We start from the raw sequence: 16279 nt of genomic DNA, 5'->3' as shown, positions 1-16279 counted from the left end.
GGGTCTGATCACACCCCTCCTGGATGTAAGAGATGCTAAGGAGCCCCAGTTCATTCTATTGTGCAGCAGTCCTGCTTCTAAAGCTGACCTCTCTGGGGTGACAAGTCATCAGAGGCTTTCTTCCAGTGGAAGGTTCCATTGCAGCAGATATCAATGAAGGAGGATGGTTTTGGTGTCCTGCCAAAGCATTCCATTGCTTTTTATCATCATTTTACTTAACACAAGGAGAGTTACAGGAGCAATTTCTTTTACTGCTTCAGTAACATGCAGTGTCAATGCTGTTGTCTCCAAGGATTTATGACTGAAGGAGAGATCATTCAGTGTGTGTTTTGCCTCTGGGATGACTAATGACCAGGCTGTGAGCAACCTGATCTAGCTGTGAATGTCCCTTTTTATTGCAGGGGAGCTGGGCTAGATGGCCTTTAAGGGTCTCTTCCAATTCTAAGGAACTTGTGCCTGAAGTGCAGAAGTGGATGAATTATACCACTTCTTCATATCCTCCCCATGATTACAGAGGAAATACAACAAAACAACATGCATGGTCTTACTGTTGTCATTTGCTTGAATACGAAGACGTCTCTTTTTTATGGTTGAGATTTTTGTTGATATGGGTCAGGAGGAACTCACACTTTTTAGCTTTCTCAATAGGCAAAAAGTTCCAGTTGCTGCAAGCCACCGAGGTAACCAATAGAGGGGTCCTGATCCCCCTTGTGCCATCGGGATGCTCTGGCACGGGATGTGCCTCAAATTCAAAGCTCCTTCCCACCTCCCAAGGAAAAGCAAAGCAACTCAAGCATCTCCAGCAAAGCTGCCCAGCAGACAGCAGGGAATGCAAACAGCTTCTGGCTGCTCCCCTGCACTCCTGTCCTAAGTAAGTGACCCCTCGAGGACTGGATGGGAAATCAGTGCATGACACACGTGAGTGTGCACAGCATTGTGCAAAGCAGTGGGGATCCGTGTGTGTGTGTGTATTTGTGCATGGATGGTGTTGTACACACATTTGTGTCCATGAGTGTACAAACCAGTGGTGTTGCTCAGGTGTGTGTAGGTCTGTGGGTATGTGTGCAAGGACGAGCATGCACATATATGTACGTGCACAGGGGTGTGCAGAGTGTTGGAGCTGCACAAGGACATTGTGGTACCGGTGTGTGCGTGCACTTTGGGAGTGAAAGGAAGGGGTTACACATGTGTGAGTGTGTGCGCACAGGGCTGCACTAAGGGATGTGGTTGTGTGAGTGTGTGTGAGCACATAGATAGTGCGTGGATGCGGTGGCACAAATGTGTGCTTGCACAGGGCTGTGCTGAGGAGTTGGGCTGCACACAGGTGCACACAAAGGGATGCTTGAACCCTTTGCCCCTAAGAACAGTTTTCCAGTGTCCCTCGTCCAAGAATTCTTTGAACAGCCTGCAGCTGACTCTCCTGAAGCTCAGGGTCCTGACTTTGCTTTTTGCCAGGCCCGCATTCCTTGAGATGAGGAACTCTAGGAGGGCATGGTCACTACAGCCCTGATCACCTCCAGTCTTAACCCCTGCTGTGCAGCATGTCCAGTAATGCTTCCCTTCTGCTTGGTGTGCTTAATGCTTGGCCCACAAAGTTATTCCCAGTGCAGTCCAGCAGTCTCTCAGACAGCTTGCAGCCAGCCATGCTGATTTCCCAGCCTGACTGGAATCCCCCATCAAGTTGAGAGTCAGTGAGCGCAGTGCTTCTGGTAGCTGCAGTAAGCAGGGCCCATCAACAGGCTCCCTTGACCAGGCGGCCTGGAGCAGACCCTCACCTCCAGAAGCCCATTATTGGTTCAGTCCCGAATTTCACCCGCAAGTTCTCAACGTGATCGTGGCTGTTCTTAGTCCTTTGCAGTCAGCTTCTTCATAGAGAGGGCAAATACCTTGCCCTCCGGAATTCCATAGTAACAATCATGTCTCCTTTATGTCAGGTGAGGTGTTTTTTGTTGTTGTTGTTTTTTGTTTGCTTGTTTGTTTGTTTTCCATTTTCTAGGTAGAAAATTTAATTTCTGAGCCAGGAGAAGAAGAAGTGCAACATGTAACAATCTTCCTGGCACTGTGCAGTTTGCATGAGTAGCCAAGTGCTCCTCAGGTAACGTGTGCTGCAGAGCTGACCTTGGTGGCAGGGGTTGTGTCTTCATTTTCTTCCTGTCATGTGGGAACATAAGAAGACTCTTCAGAGCAGGAGCTGCAGAGGAAGATGAACGGCATGAGAAGGTAAGGCTAGGAACCAAGGACACCTCCAGAAAGAACAGAAAAACTAAGTCATTTAAGATGCATGATGGCCGTGTGATACTGTCCGTGACTGGAGGAGAAGCACATGGCTAGGAATGACTGATGGCTCTGGTGGGATGAGTGCCTACGTGCGCCGTAAAGGAGAGTTTGTGGGATGTTCTGTGGACATGTGAAGGCTGTGGGAAAGTTAAGAGAGAAAACGTGTGAATTCACAGAAGTGGTATTAGAACCTGGAATAAACCATTTGGATCACTCACATCTGAGTCCGTGCCAGATTGTCGCACTGTCAGAACCTGAGGCCTGGGATTTTCCTTTAGTAGTGCCAACTGCCTGTTGTAAATGAGAAAAGATATTACTAAACATAGCTTCCCTCCTTGTAGTTTTGATATTTCTGTCTTTGCATTCCTTTAGCACCCAGGGTGTTGATGCAGCTGCACAAATCCGCTGTACTGTCCTCCTGTTTTGCATGGAAGAATGGTAAAATAGCAATCTCTGGGTGAAATTTTGTTCAGGCGTTTTCCTTTCTGTGCTCCTAGGAAGCAATGGCTTGGAAATGGCAGTGCCGCCTGGGAACCCACACAGCAACCCAGTATCTCATTGTCTGGGTCTGTGAAAAACCACAATGATGACAAAAGATGTTTCAATTCTGTCTGTGCTGTCAGTGCAGCCCTGAGGAGCGGTGTGGGCATGGCATGGCAGGGAGAAGGGATTTCCCTTCCAATGGGAAAGCGCCTGTTCATGTGTTGGTATGTAACCAACCGCTCCATGGCCTGCCCCACGTGCTTCTGAATGGGCAGCTCAACTTTTGTGTCACTCAGGCACCTGTGGCAGAGGTCAGGATTTCTGCAGGTATGGGATATATCCCATCACTTAGTGCCTTACAAGGAGCTGAGAAGCTTTTCTTGCTCAAGTCCTGCTTAACCACCTACTATGAAGTTGATGTCATTTTTCTAGTGTCCTTCAATTCCGTGTCCGCATTTTCCCAAAAGCAAAAGAATTTGGAGGTAACCAGCTGCAGTGAAGTGAGCGATTTCAGTGCCCATTTCTGATGGTGGCAGTGAGTTCAGAGGTCACACTGAATTGACAGTGCCTGTCTCCATTCTGACAAAGGCTGTAGTTTCAGCTGACTTCCCGAGGCTGCCATACGTGGTGGTGACACAGCCTTGGGCTTGTGCGTTTGCATGACTCCCACCTTTCCTTTCTGTGAATTGCAGGTCAGCTAATGCTGGAAGCGGCTGGTATCTGAGTAGGAATGAAGGTGAGCGCAGGAGCAGCTGCTAAGGGGAGGAAGGAAGTCCATGCTAATGAGCTCTGAAGCATCTGCGGGTCTGGTACCAGAATAGGCAGCAGTGATGCAGGGGGCTCCCCAGCAGGAAGCTGGCTGATCCAAATGCTTGCTGAGAGTTTGGAAGCCCAAACCCTTATTGTCTCTGTAAGGGTGGCTAATAAAAAGATGTTAACCAAGATGGTGGTAAATAGTCAAAGGTTATTAGCAAAGGGAAACTCACCAATATCGATACCTTGACCAGAAAGCTGAGGCAGTCTCAACTGGGGAGCAATCTCCAAGAGATGCTGCCTCAGTGGTGGTCAGCCTTTAAAAGAGGTCTCAGAGGAGGTTGAGTCGAGGTCCACCCCTTCTGGGAGCACAGCTAGATTACTCTCACCTGTGCTCTCGCAGCTGACCCAACACTTGCCTCAGCTGATTAATCAGAGGTTCAAGCTGTGATTTCCCATACAGTCTCAAAGCTGAAGGCAGCATCCCCTTGATCTGATGGTGGTGTGCCTGAGTGAGGGAGTGATCCAAGCTGGATGCAGAAGAGTCGTCTTAATTTCTCTGCTATTTTACTTCAGATGACACCTATTGGGTGTTGGTTTCTTAAAATTTGGATCTAGGAGGTGGCCTCTCCCTTTGCTTCTGGTGAAAGCACAGAAGTGCAGCAGGAGTAGAAGATAAAGAGGTTTTCTTCGTGACAGGAACACCAATTATTTTATTCAAATGTGTAACTGTGATGAAGATGGTGAAGAACAGATCCGCCTCAAAGACATGCTTGATCACATAAGGAATGAGCATGTGATCCAAGACAGCCAGCGTGGCTTTAGCAGGGGAAGGCCATGCCGAACCAGTCTGGTGGCCTTCTATGATGGAGTGATGGCATTTGTGGACAAAAGGAAGGTAACAGATGTCATTGACCTGGACTTGAGCAAGATCTTTGACATGGCCCTCCACCACATCCTTATCTCTAAACTGGAGGGATGTGGATTTGACAGGTGGACCACCTGGTGGATAAGGGATTGGTTGAAAGGCCACAGACAGAGGGTGGTGATTCATGGTTCGATGTCCAGGTGGAGGCCGATAACAAGTGGTGTCATCCAAGAATCTGTCTTGGGACCAGTGCTTTTTTACATGGTTATCAGTGACACCAATGATGCAATCGCGTGCACCCTCTGCTGTTTGCTGAGTGTTACGGCTGACGCAGTGGAAGGAAGGGATGCCATTCAGAGGGAGCTCAACCGAGAGGTTGGCCTAGGTGAATCTAATGAGGTTCAACACAGCAAAGTGCAAGGACACTTCAGCCGGACAGCCCGGCTGAAGTGCCTTTATACTAATGCACGGAGCCTGAGTAACAAGCAGGAGGAACTGGAAACTGTGATGCACTCTGAAAATTATGACATTGTTGCTATCACAGAAACATGGTGGGATGACTCCCACAATTGGGATACTACCATGGGATGGCTATAGGCTCTTTAGGAGAGATAGGCGAGGTAGGAAGGTTGGGGGAGTCGCCCTTTATGTCAGAGATTGGATAAACTGTGAGGAGCTCCCCATGAGAAACAGTCAAGAACAGGTTGAGAGCCTGTGGGTTAGGATTAGAGATGGGACTAATAAAGGTCAGCTGGTATTAGGGGTATACTACAGGCCACCTGATCAAGGGGAGGCTGCTGATGAGGCTTTCTTGCTCCAGATGCGTGAGGTGTCTGGCTCACAGACTCTTGTCCTGGTGGGGGACTTCAACCATCCTGACATCTGTTGGGAAAACCACACGGCGAGCTGCAAGAGCTCCAGAAGGCTCTTGGAATCCATTGATGATAGCTTTCTGGTTCAGGTATTGGACAGACCGACCAGAGGTCAAGCGTTGCTGGACCTGCTGCTCACCAACGCTGAGGAGATCATCAAAGGCGTCAAGGTTGGAGGCTGCCTGGGCTCCAGCGATCATGCCCTGGTTGAGTTTGTGATCTCAAGCGATGTGGGCCTGGCAAAGAGCAGGACCAGGATGCTGAACTTTAGAAGAGCTGACTTCAAGCTTCTCAATGGAATGCTGGCCAAGATCCCCTGGCGCGCTGCCCTCAAAGATAAGGACGTTGAGGAGAGCTGGCTGCTCTTCAAGGATGCCCTCCTGGCAGCACAAGAGGTCTCCATTCCCCTAATTAAGAAAGTGGGCAGGAGAGGTAGAAAACCGGCATGGCTCACCAAGGACCTGCTAAGAGAACTGAGGGTGAAGAAAGGGGTGTACAAGCTCTGGAAACAAGGCTGTGTCACCCGGGAAGAATACAGGGATGCCGTCCGAACTTGCAGATGTGGGATCAGGGAAGCCAAGGCGCAGGCAGAACTGAACTTGGCGAGGGATGTGAAAAACAATAAGAAAACCTTCTACAGGTACATTGGCCAGAAGAGACAGGCCAAAATGGGCGTACCTACTCTGGTAAATTTAAAAGGAGAAATGGCTTCAACAGATGAAGAGAAAGCTGAGGTGCTGAATGAGTTCTTCACCTCGGTCTTCACTGGTGGCCAGGATTCTAGTCTTTTTCACGTCCCTAAGTCTTGCACCCCCATACTTCTATGTGGGGACCAAGGAGGTAAATCCCTCCCCACTGTAAGGGTAGAGCAAGTCCGAGAGTGCCTCCTTAGACTGAATGAGTATAAGTCTATGGGGCCAGATGGCGTGCATCCCAGGGTCCTGAAGGAGCTGGCTGAGGTGGTTGCTGAGCCGCTCTCCATCATATTTGAGAAGTCGTGGCTGTCAGGTGAGGTCCCGGATGATTGGAGGAAGGGTCACGTCACTCCCATTTACAAGAAGGGGAGCAGGGAGGACCCGGGGAACTACAGGCCGGTGAGTCTCACCTCTGTGCCTGGGAAGATTATGGAACAGATCCTCCTGGACAACATGCTTGATCACATAAAGAACGAGCATGTGATCCGAGACAGCCAGCATGGCTTCACCAGGGGAAGGTCATGCTTAACTAATCCTGTGGCCTTCTATGATGGAGTGACGGCGTTGGTGGATGAAGGGAAGGCGACCGATGTCATTTACCTGGACCTGAGCAAGGCCTTTGACATGGTCCCCCATCACATCCTCATCTCCAAATTGGAGGGAGGTGGATTTGATGGGTGGACAACTCGATGGATAAGCAATTGGTTGAAAGGCCGCAGACAGAGGGTGGTGGTCAATGGCTCTATGTCCAGGTGGAGGCCGGTAACGAGCGGTGTCCCTCAAGGGTCTGTCTTGGGACCGGTGCTCTTTAACATCTTTATAATGACATCGATGAGGGAATGGAGTGCACCCTCAGCAAGTTTGCTGATGACACCAAGCTGAGTGGTGCAGTTGATACGGTGGAGGGAACGGATGCCATTCAGAGGGACCTTGACAGGCTGGAAAGCAGGGCTCGGGTGAACCTAATGAGGTTCAACACGGCAAAGTGCAAGGTTTTGCACTTGGGCCGGAAGAACCCCAGGCACCTGTACAGGCTGGGAGGAGTGGTCCTTGAGAGCAGCTCGGCAAAAAAAGACCTAGGGGTCCTGATAGATGAGAAACTTAACATGAGCCAGCAGTGCGCTCTGGCAGCCCGGAAAGCAAATGGGATCCTGGGCTCCATCAGGAGAGGGGTGGTCAGCAGGGATAGGGAGGTGATTGTCCCTCTCTACTCTGCTCTTGTGAGGCCCCATCTGTTGTACCGTGTCCAGGTGTGGAGCCCTCAGTACAAAAAAGATATGGAGATTTTGGAAAGGGTCCAGAGGAGGGCCACGAAGATGATCAGGGGGCTGGAGCACCTCCCCTATGAGGACAGGCTGAGGGAGTTGGGTTTGTTCAGCCTAGAGAAGAGAAGGTTGCGGGGTGACCTCATTGCAGCCTTTAAGTACCTGAAGGGAAATTACTCCCAGTAGAAGAGTAAACTCTTCGAAAGGGCTGATAATAGCAGGACTAGGGGAAATGGTTTTAAGTTGAAGGAGGGAAGATTTAGGTTGGATGTTAGGGGAAAGTTCTTTACTAGAAGAGTGGTTAGGTCCTGGAATAGGCTGCCCAGGGAGGTTGTGGAAGCCCCGTCCTTGGAGGCGTTCAAGACCAGGTTGGACGGGGCCCTGGGCAACCTGATCTAGTAAAGGCGTATGTTTGGTGGCCCTGCTAGGCAGGGGGGTTGGAACTACATGATCCTTGAGGTCCCTTCCAACCCGGGTAATTCTTTGATTCTGTGATTTCAAATGCCTGCAAAGAAGGAAGTGTGTAGGTCCCTACTTAAGAGCGGTTGTACAGGGATGGGCTGCGGATCTGGAGTGGTAGAAGCGAATGGTCCACTCGTAATGGGAAGAAGTGTGTTGTTATCCCCTGTGCTGGGTAGCCCAGCTGCGGTCCCAGCGCTCCAGCTGTGACCTCCTCAGGGCTGAGCAGAGGGCGGGATAACCGCCCTTCACCCACGGGTGGCACCTGGCCTCACGCAGCCCAGGACAGCGTTCGGCAAGGCAGCCCGGGTGGGTTCCTTGCAGGTTCAGCCTGGTGTCCAGCAGGACTGGTGGTTCTGCTCCAGCTGGCTGACCCCAGCTGTAGCACGGCCTGTGGATGTTGGTCCCCAGGAGCAGAGATTTGCCATTGCCCTCTCTGAAGCCCGTGGGGTTCGTGTCTGGAATGCAACAGTGGCAGCAGTTGCACGGCAGTAGGAAAAAGGGGAGAGAGCGTCAAGGATGGGGAAGCGTCAACAGCTGTGCTGTTATCAATACCAACACTCAATACCAACACTTTGTTTTTCAATTGTTTTCAATGTTAATTTATTGTTTGCAGTCTTTCTGTTTTCTATTTGAGGTTGAATTGGACGGTGATGACAATGGTCCGTTGGGGCCAGTGTGTGTCCCAGGTGCTGCCTGGCCCCAGCCTCCTCAGCTGCCCCATGGGCTCTTCTATTGCTGCCGGCGGGGTGGCCTCTTCTTTGATGGTGCTGAGGCCTGTGAGTCGCCGGCCTTCCTCTTCGGGGCTCGCCGGGTCCCCTCAGGTGGGCTGGTGCCGGAGGGCCCTGCCACAGGCTCTCCTGGCTCCTCCTGAGGCGCTGCCTGCTCTGTGGTGACAGTTGCAGGGTTGCCGTGTGGGCGGCTGGGATGCCCACGAACCTCTTGTGTTGCCCTGCCCAGCATTTCGTCCCTGTTGGAGCTGGCAGGGCTGCTGGAGGGTGCTGAGCCAGGGACAGGTGGCTCCTCTGGTGTGGCAGCTCTGGGCTCTGCTGCTGTGGCCTCCTGTGCCCCAGGAGCAGGGGGGATGTTGAGGCCCAGGAAGCGGCCTGCCACCCGGCTGCACCTCCGCACCGCAAAGGCGATGAAGTGCCTCACAAAGGTCACCGTGTGGCCGTGCAGATCAGGATCCAGCATCTCTATCAGGATCCCCTCTGCCAAGCCTATGAGGAGCAGGGCCCAGATGACACTGTCAACCAGGATATTTGCCTGTGGCCCCTCGGTGCCCAGGATGCGGTGCAGGTTCTGGCGCAGCCAGGACCGCAGGGGCCGCAGCAGGGCCGGCTGCTCCCTGAAGAGGGAAGCCCAGGTGGCAGGGGAGAGGCCGCCCAGAGGATGCGTGGGCACTGCAGGCCATGGCCGGGCTGCGTGGTGGAGTGCGGGTCTCCGTGTAGCAACGGACACCTGTGCAGCTGGTCTGACCTCCACCTCCTTGTAGTTGTCGTCCGCTTGCACGGAGTGAATGATGGTCTTCACGTCCCGTTTGCACAGCGGACACTGGGGCCTGGTGCTTGTCCACCGCTGGATGCAGCGGAAGCAGAACTGGTGGCAGCAAGGCATGGCGTATGCTGCGCTGTCCCAGTTCTCCAGGCACACGGGGCAGCGGGTCTCAAACTCTGCCTCCATCCTTCCACCAGTTGCGGTGGGCCAGTGGGAGCGGGAGATGGTAACGTGCTCCCCAGCACTAACGCTGCAGCAGCAGCAGCAGGTGACACGCTGGAAGAGGACAAGAGACATTAGTCAGACTCCGGCCTGGGAAGGGTCCCTCAAGTTGTGCCCCCCCGCTGCCAGTCTCTGTGCCGCCTACCTGTGCTGCTGCACACGCTTTTTTCTCTAGGATGTCCCGTCTGCCTGCTCCCGGCAGGCTCGGGGAAAGAACAAATGGCTCTGAGAAGGCCGCTGGGAGCTGTGCTAACAGCACCCAGAGCACTTTCCAGCACCAAAGCTCGCCCTGTCCACACTCCAGTCCTCGCACACACGCTCGGTCGGAGGCCAGGCACGAACTGCTGGGCTGAGCTGCTGCGCCCGCGTCAAAGCCGGCGTGGCCTATGGGGTCACAGTCCGTTGCCTGGTGATGTCTCCAACCATGGCTTGGCCAAGCTGCTGGGCGTCACCTTCGCTTGACCTTCGCTTGGGTACATCACTGCCCGTCTCACAGCGATGCCGCAGTCCACTGCTGGCTCATCACAGTGAGCCGTCCTCACCCGCAGCACGTGCTCCAGCCCCAGCTCAAGTTTCTGGGCTTTTCCCAGTGCCGCTGCCCTCTCCCTTCCCCACATCTCATGTGCTTGGCATGGGTGTTTCCTACCAGAGCGAGGCCTCAGCCATGTGATCCCATGATCCCCCTCAGGTCTCCCTGGCCATTACACACATGCAAAACACGTATGGCGTGTAGTATTCAATAAAAGTTCATGTTTGTCTCTGATAGATGGACGTGATGATCTTAGTGGCGATTTAACACGTCATGGACTTTGAGTGTCCTCTGTTTTCACGCACGTAATGTTCTTGTGTGATCAGTACTTTCTGTCTTTTGTCGCATCCATTTCATTTGTCAAAAGAATTATTAATTCCTCTGAGCAATCTAAATGATGCATGGATATGCTATTTGAAGTTTTAGGGTGTAATCATTATATTCCTTGTAGAAGGACCATGTATTGAAAAATTTAACTTGAAATCCGTTTTTGCAATTACTGTTAATATACACTGTACCAAGTTCTGATTAGATTTAAATGGAACCAATAATATATGTGGATATTATTTATGAATACTTTAGATATCACATCAATTGACACTGTGAAGTAGAGCTCATGTATTTGTTGCCCAAGGCATGCATTTGCTGGGTAGTGTTAATATCCATCTTGTACTCCTGAAGAGCTCACTGTTTACAAATGGCACCTGTTCTACTGCTCTTCTGATGGTCTAGAAATGGAATTCAGCTAACTGTAAAGACTGCAAGTACTGCAGTGTTGCAAGGATCGAGTTGCAATGCTTTAATGTAGTAGGTGCCTTCTCTCTGACAGCCTTAAAGTATTTTCTTGTATGTATGTGTCATCTTCTTTCCTGAGAGTTTAAGCTCTAGGATACAATGTTTTGGAGGTCTTGATGCTCTTTGATACAGATTTGAGAGGGTTTTTGACATTTATTGTTTCTGAAATGGTTTGATCTTGTCTTAGAGAGTCGAATGCCACAAACAGGTAAATACTATCTCCTGTTGCTGAATCAGTGCAACATTTATGGCATCCCGCTGGTTTTTTATTTGTTTTTTAATTTCCTGATTGATCTATACATTATTGCTGCATATGAGCTCGCCGATGAGTTAACAGGTGATGAGAACTCTAATGCCGGGCAGGGCATGACTGCTCTTCATCTTGTGTAACAAAACAGGGGCTGCTACTGTGACCTGATATTTAAAGGATATGTTGAGTGAATAAAAAGATGCCTGAAGTTGAACCCAATAATTGTGAGGAAATAGAATGTATTTTTTTTGTTAATCATCTCTTCCTCTTTTTATGAAGGGTATTGGTTTGCCAGATATTTTCAGATTCATTTCAGATAAATGATTTTGTGCTTCTGTCATTTGGTGGGTTGATCGCACAGTTTGTTTTGGGGCAGTGCCTTTGCTGATGGATGGTGAGAGAAAGCACCTCTGGTACTATGTGTTCGTGCCACCTGGTGGCTTTGCTGGGCAGCCTGGGCTTCAGATACACAGTTAAAAACACAGGTGTAAAGTGTCTGTAAAATCCTCTACATTCCAGTACTGTAGTTTTTTTCTACTAACCCAGTGAGAGTTAAACTTTTAGTATATGCAGATCGACTTAAGGTGGTTGTTATCTTTGTTAGCAGTTTTTAGCTTGTGGTTCTTTTGATCTGATATCAATGACATAAGTCAGAGCATTTGTAAATACAGATTCTGAGTGGAATGCACAGATGGTTTGTCTCCAGAACAAAACAAGCCTTCAGTAAAAGGATTGTGTAGGTATTTATAGATAACTATTATCCTGTTGCTAATTACATACTGTGAATTTAAAGTGGAAAATATTCTTTCTTGTCTCACTTAGAATACAAAGAGGTGCCTAATGTTGTGCTGTTTCCCAGCTTCATTAATTGACTTTTTTTTTTTTTTTTTTTTTTTTCCCCAGGCGTCAGTATAGGGGTAGGTCCTGTTTAATATCTTTATTGATGATCTGGATGGGGGGATTGAGTGTATCCTCAGTGAGTTTGCAGAGGACTTCTCGCTGGAAGGAAGTGTTGATTTGCCTGAAAGTAGGAAGGCCTTACAGAGGGATCTGAATTGGCTGGATCAATGGGCTGAAGGCAATTGTATAAGCTTCAACAAAGTCAAGTGCCAGCTACTGCACTTTGATCACAATATCATGCCACTCCATTTTGCAGGCTTGTGGCTAGAATCTAGATTCCGGTGGTGTTCGTTGACAGCCAGATGAATGTGAGCCAGCAGTGTGCCTGGTAGCCTAGAAGGCCTGGCTTGTATCAGAAATAGTGTTGCCAGCAGGACCAGGGAGGTGATAATCTCTCAGTACTTGGCACTGGTGAAGCTGTGACTTGAGTACTGTGTTCATTTTTGGGCCCCCTCACTACAAGAAAGACCCTGGCACATGTTCATAGAATGGTAATGAGGCTGGTGTGGGGTCTGGAGCATAAGTCTTGTGAGGAGCAGCTGAGGAAGCTGGGGGTATTTAGTCCGGCGAAGAGGAGGCTTGGGGGGAGACCTCATTGCTCTCTACAACTTCCTGAAGGGGGGTTGTGGTGAGGTGAGGTTCAACCTCTTTTTGTGTGTAACTAGTGACAGGACAAGAGGGAGTGGCTTAGAGTTGTGCCAGGAGAGGTTCTACTGGATGTTCGGAGAAACAACTTCTCAAAAATAGTCATTAGGTATTGGAAAGGTTTGCCCAGGGTGATGGTGGAATCACCATCCCTGCAGACGTCCAAGAAACGTGTAGATGTGGCTCTGAGGGACATAGTGGGCATGCTGGGAGTGGGTTGATGGTTGAACTAGATGACCTTCAGTGGTCTTTTCCAACCTTAAGTCACAGAATCATAGAACCATAGAGTCATTCGTTCTTCTAAGAACCAGCTACACTCTGAAATGCTATACAGGTTGGTTGGTCCTTCTGATCCTTCTCATTTATGGCTCTGTATTATCTTATCCTCAGTGATCCTGCCGTCCTTCAAGAAAGGTGCTTTAGATATACTTCTGTTATACTTCAGCTTGATTGCTTTAAGTGTATCTCTCAATACCACAGTCCAAGGAAATGTGTGTGTACATTCTTCCGGCTAGATAAATAAATAAAAACACAAAGCATCTCTGAAGCTCGGACTCACTGTGTTTATTAAATGTTTTATTAACTTCATAATGACTCACAAAGAAACATTTTAATTTTGATTGTGTGTTTCTGTCTATGCTCTGATTTCTGTTAAAATCAGCTTTTGGATATGTAGAGGGAGAATTTTTTCGGTGAATAAGTGTGTGTTTAGGGCAGGAATGGATGATCCTTGATTTCACATGGTAGATGTTCTTTACCTGCTCTGTACTCATTTTACAAATCATTTCATGCTGTAACAGTAAACAAATGGTGAATTCTTCATCAGATACGTCTGCTACTGTAAGGTCTTTGTCTGATTTCAAAGTTAAAGTCAGGAGTCAAACTAAAAGAAGAAAAAACTAGTTTGATAAGGACGTATAGAAATTCTGCCTTTCTGTAACACAGCTTTGTTGGAAGTAACCGCGGGAGACAAGTCTCATGCTATCATGGTCAACAAGTCTCGTTTATTAGGTGTTACAGCATCTCATTTATACAATCAGTAATAAGTTCATGCATATTGCAAAAGTTAAGCTCAGGATTGGTGGGTTACACATTACTTCATCTGACCTTTGTGGTTAGTCTTATGGATACTTTTTCTTTGCAGCTCTGTCTACACCTTGCTACACATCTTGCTTTTCCCTCAGGCCGTCCTTGCCTCTAGATACATATTTCGTCTTTAGCTACATACCCTGTATTTTCACATCCTGATTTCTCCATAGCTGCTTAGCGCGTGATCGGCCCTAGGATAGACCGTCTTTGTCTTTAATCACGTTCATTCTTTTACAATTTAACTAGTGGAATCTCTTCATGTCCTTTCTCATGAAGCCATTCTGCATAAATATTCTCCACATAGATCTGACCCACATCAGACGCACAGCAGCTCCCGCCCCATAGATCTGACCCACATCAGCCCCAAAGAAGCTCCTGCCCCATAGATCAGACCCACATCAGCCAAACAGCAGCTCCTGTCCCATAGATCGGACCCACATCACCCCCACAGCAGCTCCAGCCCCATAGATCTAGCCCCATCAGACCCACAGCAGCTCCAGTCCCATAGATCTGACCCACATCTACACCACAGCAGCTCCTGCCCCATAGATCTGACCAAAATGTGCCCCAGAGCAGCTCCTGTCCAAGGGATCTGCCCCACAGCAGCTCCTGCCACATAGATCTGACCCACATCTGCCCCACAGCAGCTCCTGCCCCATAGATCTGACCAATATGTGCCCCACAGCAGCTACTACACCATTGATCTGACCCACATTAGCCCCACAGCATCTTCTGCCCCATAGATCTGACGCCCATTAGCCCCACAGCATCTTCTGCCCGATCGATCTGACCCACATCTGCCCCACAGAGCCTTCTGCCCTAAAAATCTGACCAACATCAGCCACAGAACAGCTCCTGCCCCATAGATCTGATCCCAATCAGCACCACAGCAGCTCCTGCCCCATAGATCTGACCCTCATCAGCCTCACAGCAGCTCCTGCCCCACAGATCAGACCCACATCTGCCCCACAGCAGCTCGTGCCCCAATAGATCTGACCCACTTCAGCCCCACAGCAGCTCCTGCCCCATAGATCTTACCCACATCTACCCCACAGCAGCTCCTTCCCCATATATCTTACCAACATCAGCGCCATAGCATCTCCTGCCCCATAGATCTGACACACATCACCCCCACAGCAGCTCCTGCCCCATAGATCTAGCCACCATCAGACCCACAGCAGCTCCAGTCCCATAGATCTGACCCACATCTACCCCAAAGCAGCTCCTGCCCCATAGATCTTACACACAGTACCTCCACAGCAGCTCCTGCCCCACAGATCTAACCAACATCAGCTCCACAGCAGCTCATTCCCTATAGATCTGACCCACATAAAACCACAGCAGCACCTGTTCCGTAGATCTGAAACACATCATCCCCACAACTGCTCCTGCCCCAAAGATCTGATATACATGTGCCTCACAGGAGCTCCTGCCCCATAGATCTGACCCACATCTGCCCCACAGCAGCTCCTGCGCAGTAGATCTGACCCACAGCAGCTCCTGCCCCATAGATCTGACCAACATGTGCCCCAGAGCAAATACTGCCCGATAGATCTGACCCACAACTACCCCACAGCAGCTCCTGCCCCATAGATCTGACCCACATCTGCACTACAGTAGCTCCTGCCGCATACATCTGACTCACATATGCCCCACAGCTACTCCTGCCCCATAGATCTGACCCACATCTACCCCACAGCAGCTCCTGCCCCATAGATCTCACTCACATGTGCCCCAGAGCAGATCCTGCCCCATAGATCTGACACACAACTACCCCACAGCAGCTCCTGCCCCATAGATCTGATCCAAATGAGCCCCACAGCAGCTCCTGCCCCATAGATCTGACCCACATCAGCCCCACACCAGTTCCTGGCCCATTGATCTGACCCACACCAGCCCCACAGCAGCTCCTGCCCCATAGATCTGACACACACCTGCCCCACAGCAGCTCCTGCCCCATAGATATGACACACACCTGCCCCACAGCAGCTCCTTCCCTATCGATCTGACCCACATAAGCCCCACAGCAGCACCTGTTCCGTAGATCTGACACACATCAGCCCCACAGCAGCTCCTGCCCCATCGATATAACCCACCTCAGCCCCTGCCTCATAGATCTGACCCACATGTGCCCCTTAGCAGCTCCTGCCCCATAGATCTGACCCACAGCAGCTCCTAACTCATAGATCTGACCCACATGTGCCCCTTAGCAGCTCCTGCCCCATAGATCTGACCCCACAGCAGCTCCTGCCCCATAGATCTGACCCTCATATGACCCACAGCAGCTCCTGCCCCATAGATCTGACCCACATAAACCCACAGCAGCAACTGTTCCGTAGATCTGACACACATCATCCCCAGAACTGCTCCTGCCCCAATGATTTGATATACATGTGCCCCACAGGAGCTCCTGCCCCATAGATCTGACCCACATCTGCCCCACAGCAGCTCCTGCCCCATAGATTTGGCCCACAGCAGCTCCTGCCCCATAGATCTGACCAACATGTGCCCCAGAGCAGCTCCTGCCCCATTGATCTGACCCACACCAGCCTTACAGCAGCTCCTGCCCCATAGATCTGACCCGCATCAGCCCCACAGCAGCTCCTGCCCCATACATCTGACCCACATGCGCCCCACAGCAGCTCCTGCCTTATAGATCAGACCATCATCAGCCTCACAA

At 50.2% G+C, this 16279-nt stretch overlaps 1 protein-coding gene across 1 annotated transcript in view; it reads left to right on the top strand.

The window, feature by feature from the left end:
- The first annotated feature begins 3168 nt into the window (after nt 1–3168).
- The window catches only part of LOC146755869 (rho GTPase-activating protein 32-like), a 444455-nt gene continuing 431344 nt past the window's right edge, over nt 3169–16279 (top strand). Inside the window, exons 1-2 of the mRNA XM_085525085.1 lie at nt 3169–3173; nt 3453–3496. Of these exons, the coding sequence (XP_085381211.1) occupies nt 3169–3173; nt 3453–3496 (49 nt within the window). The remainder of the gene's footprint in view (nt 3174–3452; nt 3497–16279) is intronic.

The sequence above is a fragment of the Coturnix japonica genome, chromosome 29, assembly GCF_054131305.1.
Source record: "Coturnix japonica strain WE chromosome 29, WE-NBRP24, whole genome shotgun sequence".
Taxonomy (NCBI): Eukaryota; Metazoa; Chordata; class Aves; order Galliformes; family Phasianidae; genus Coturnix; species Coturnix japonica.
Note: the sequence above shows the minus strand (reverse complement) of the source record. Positions and strands in the feature narration are given on the sequence as shown.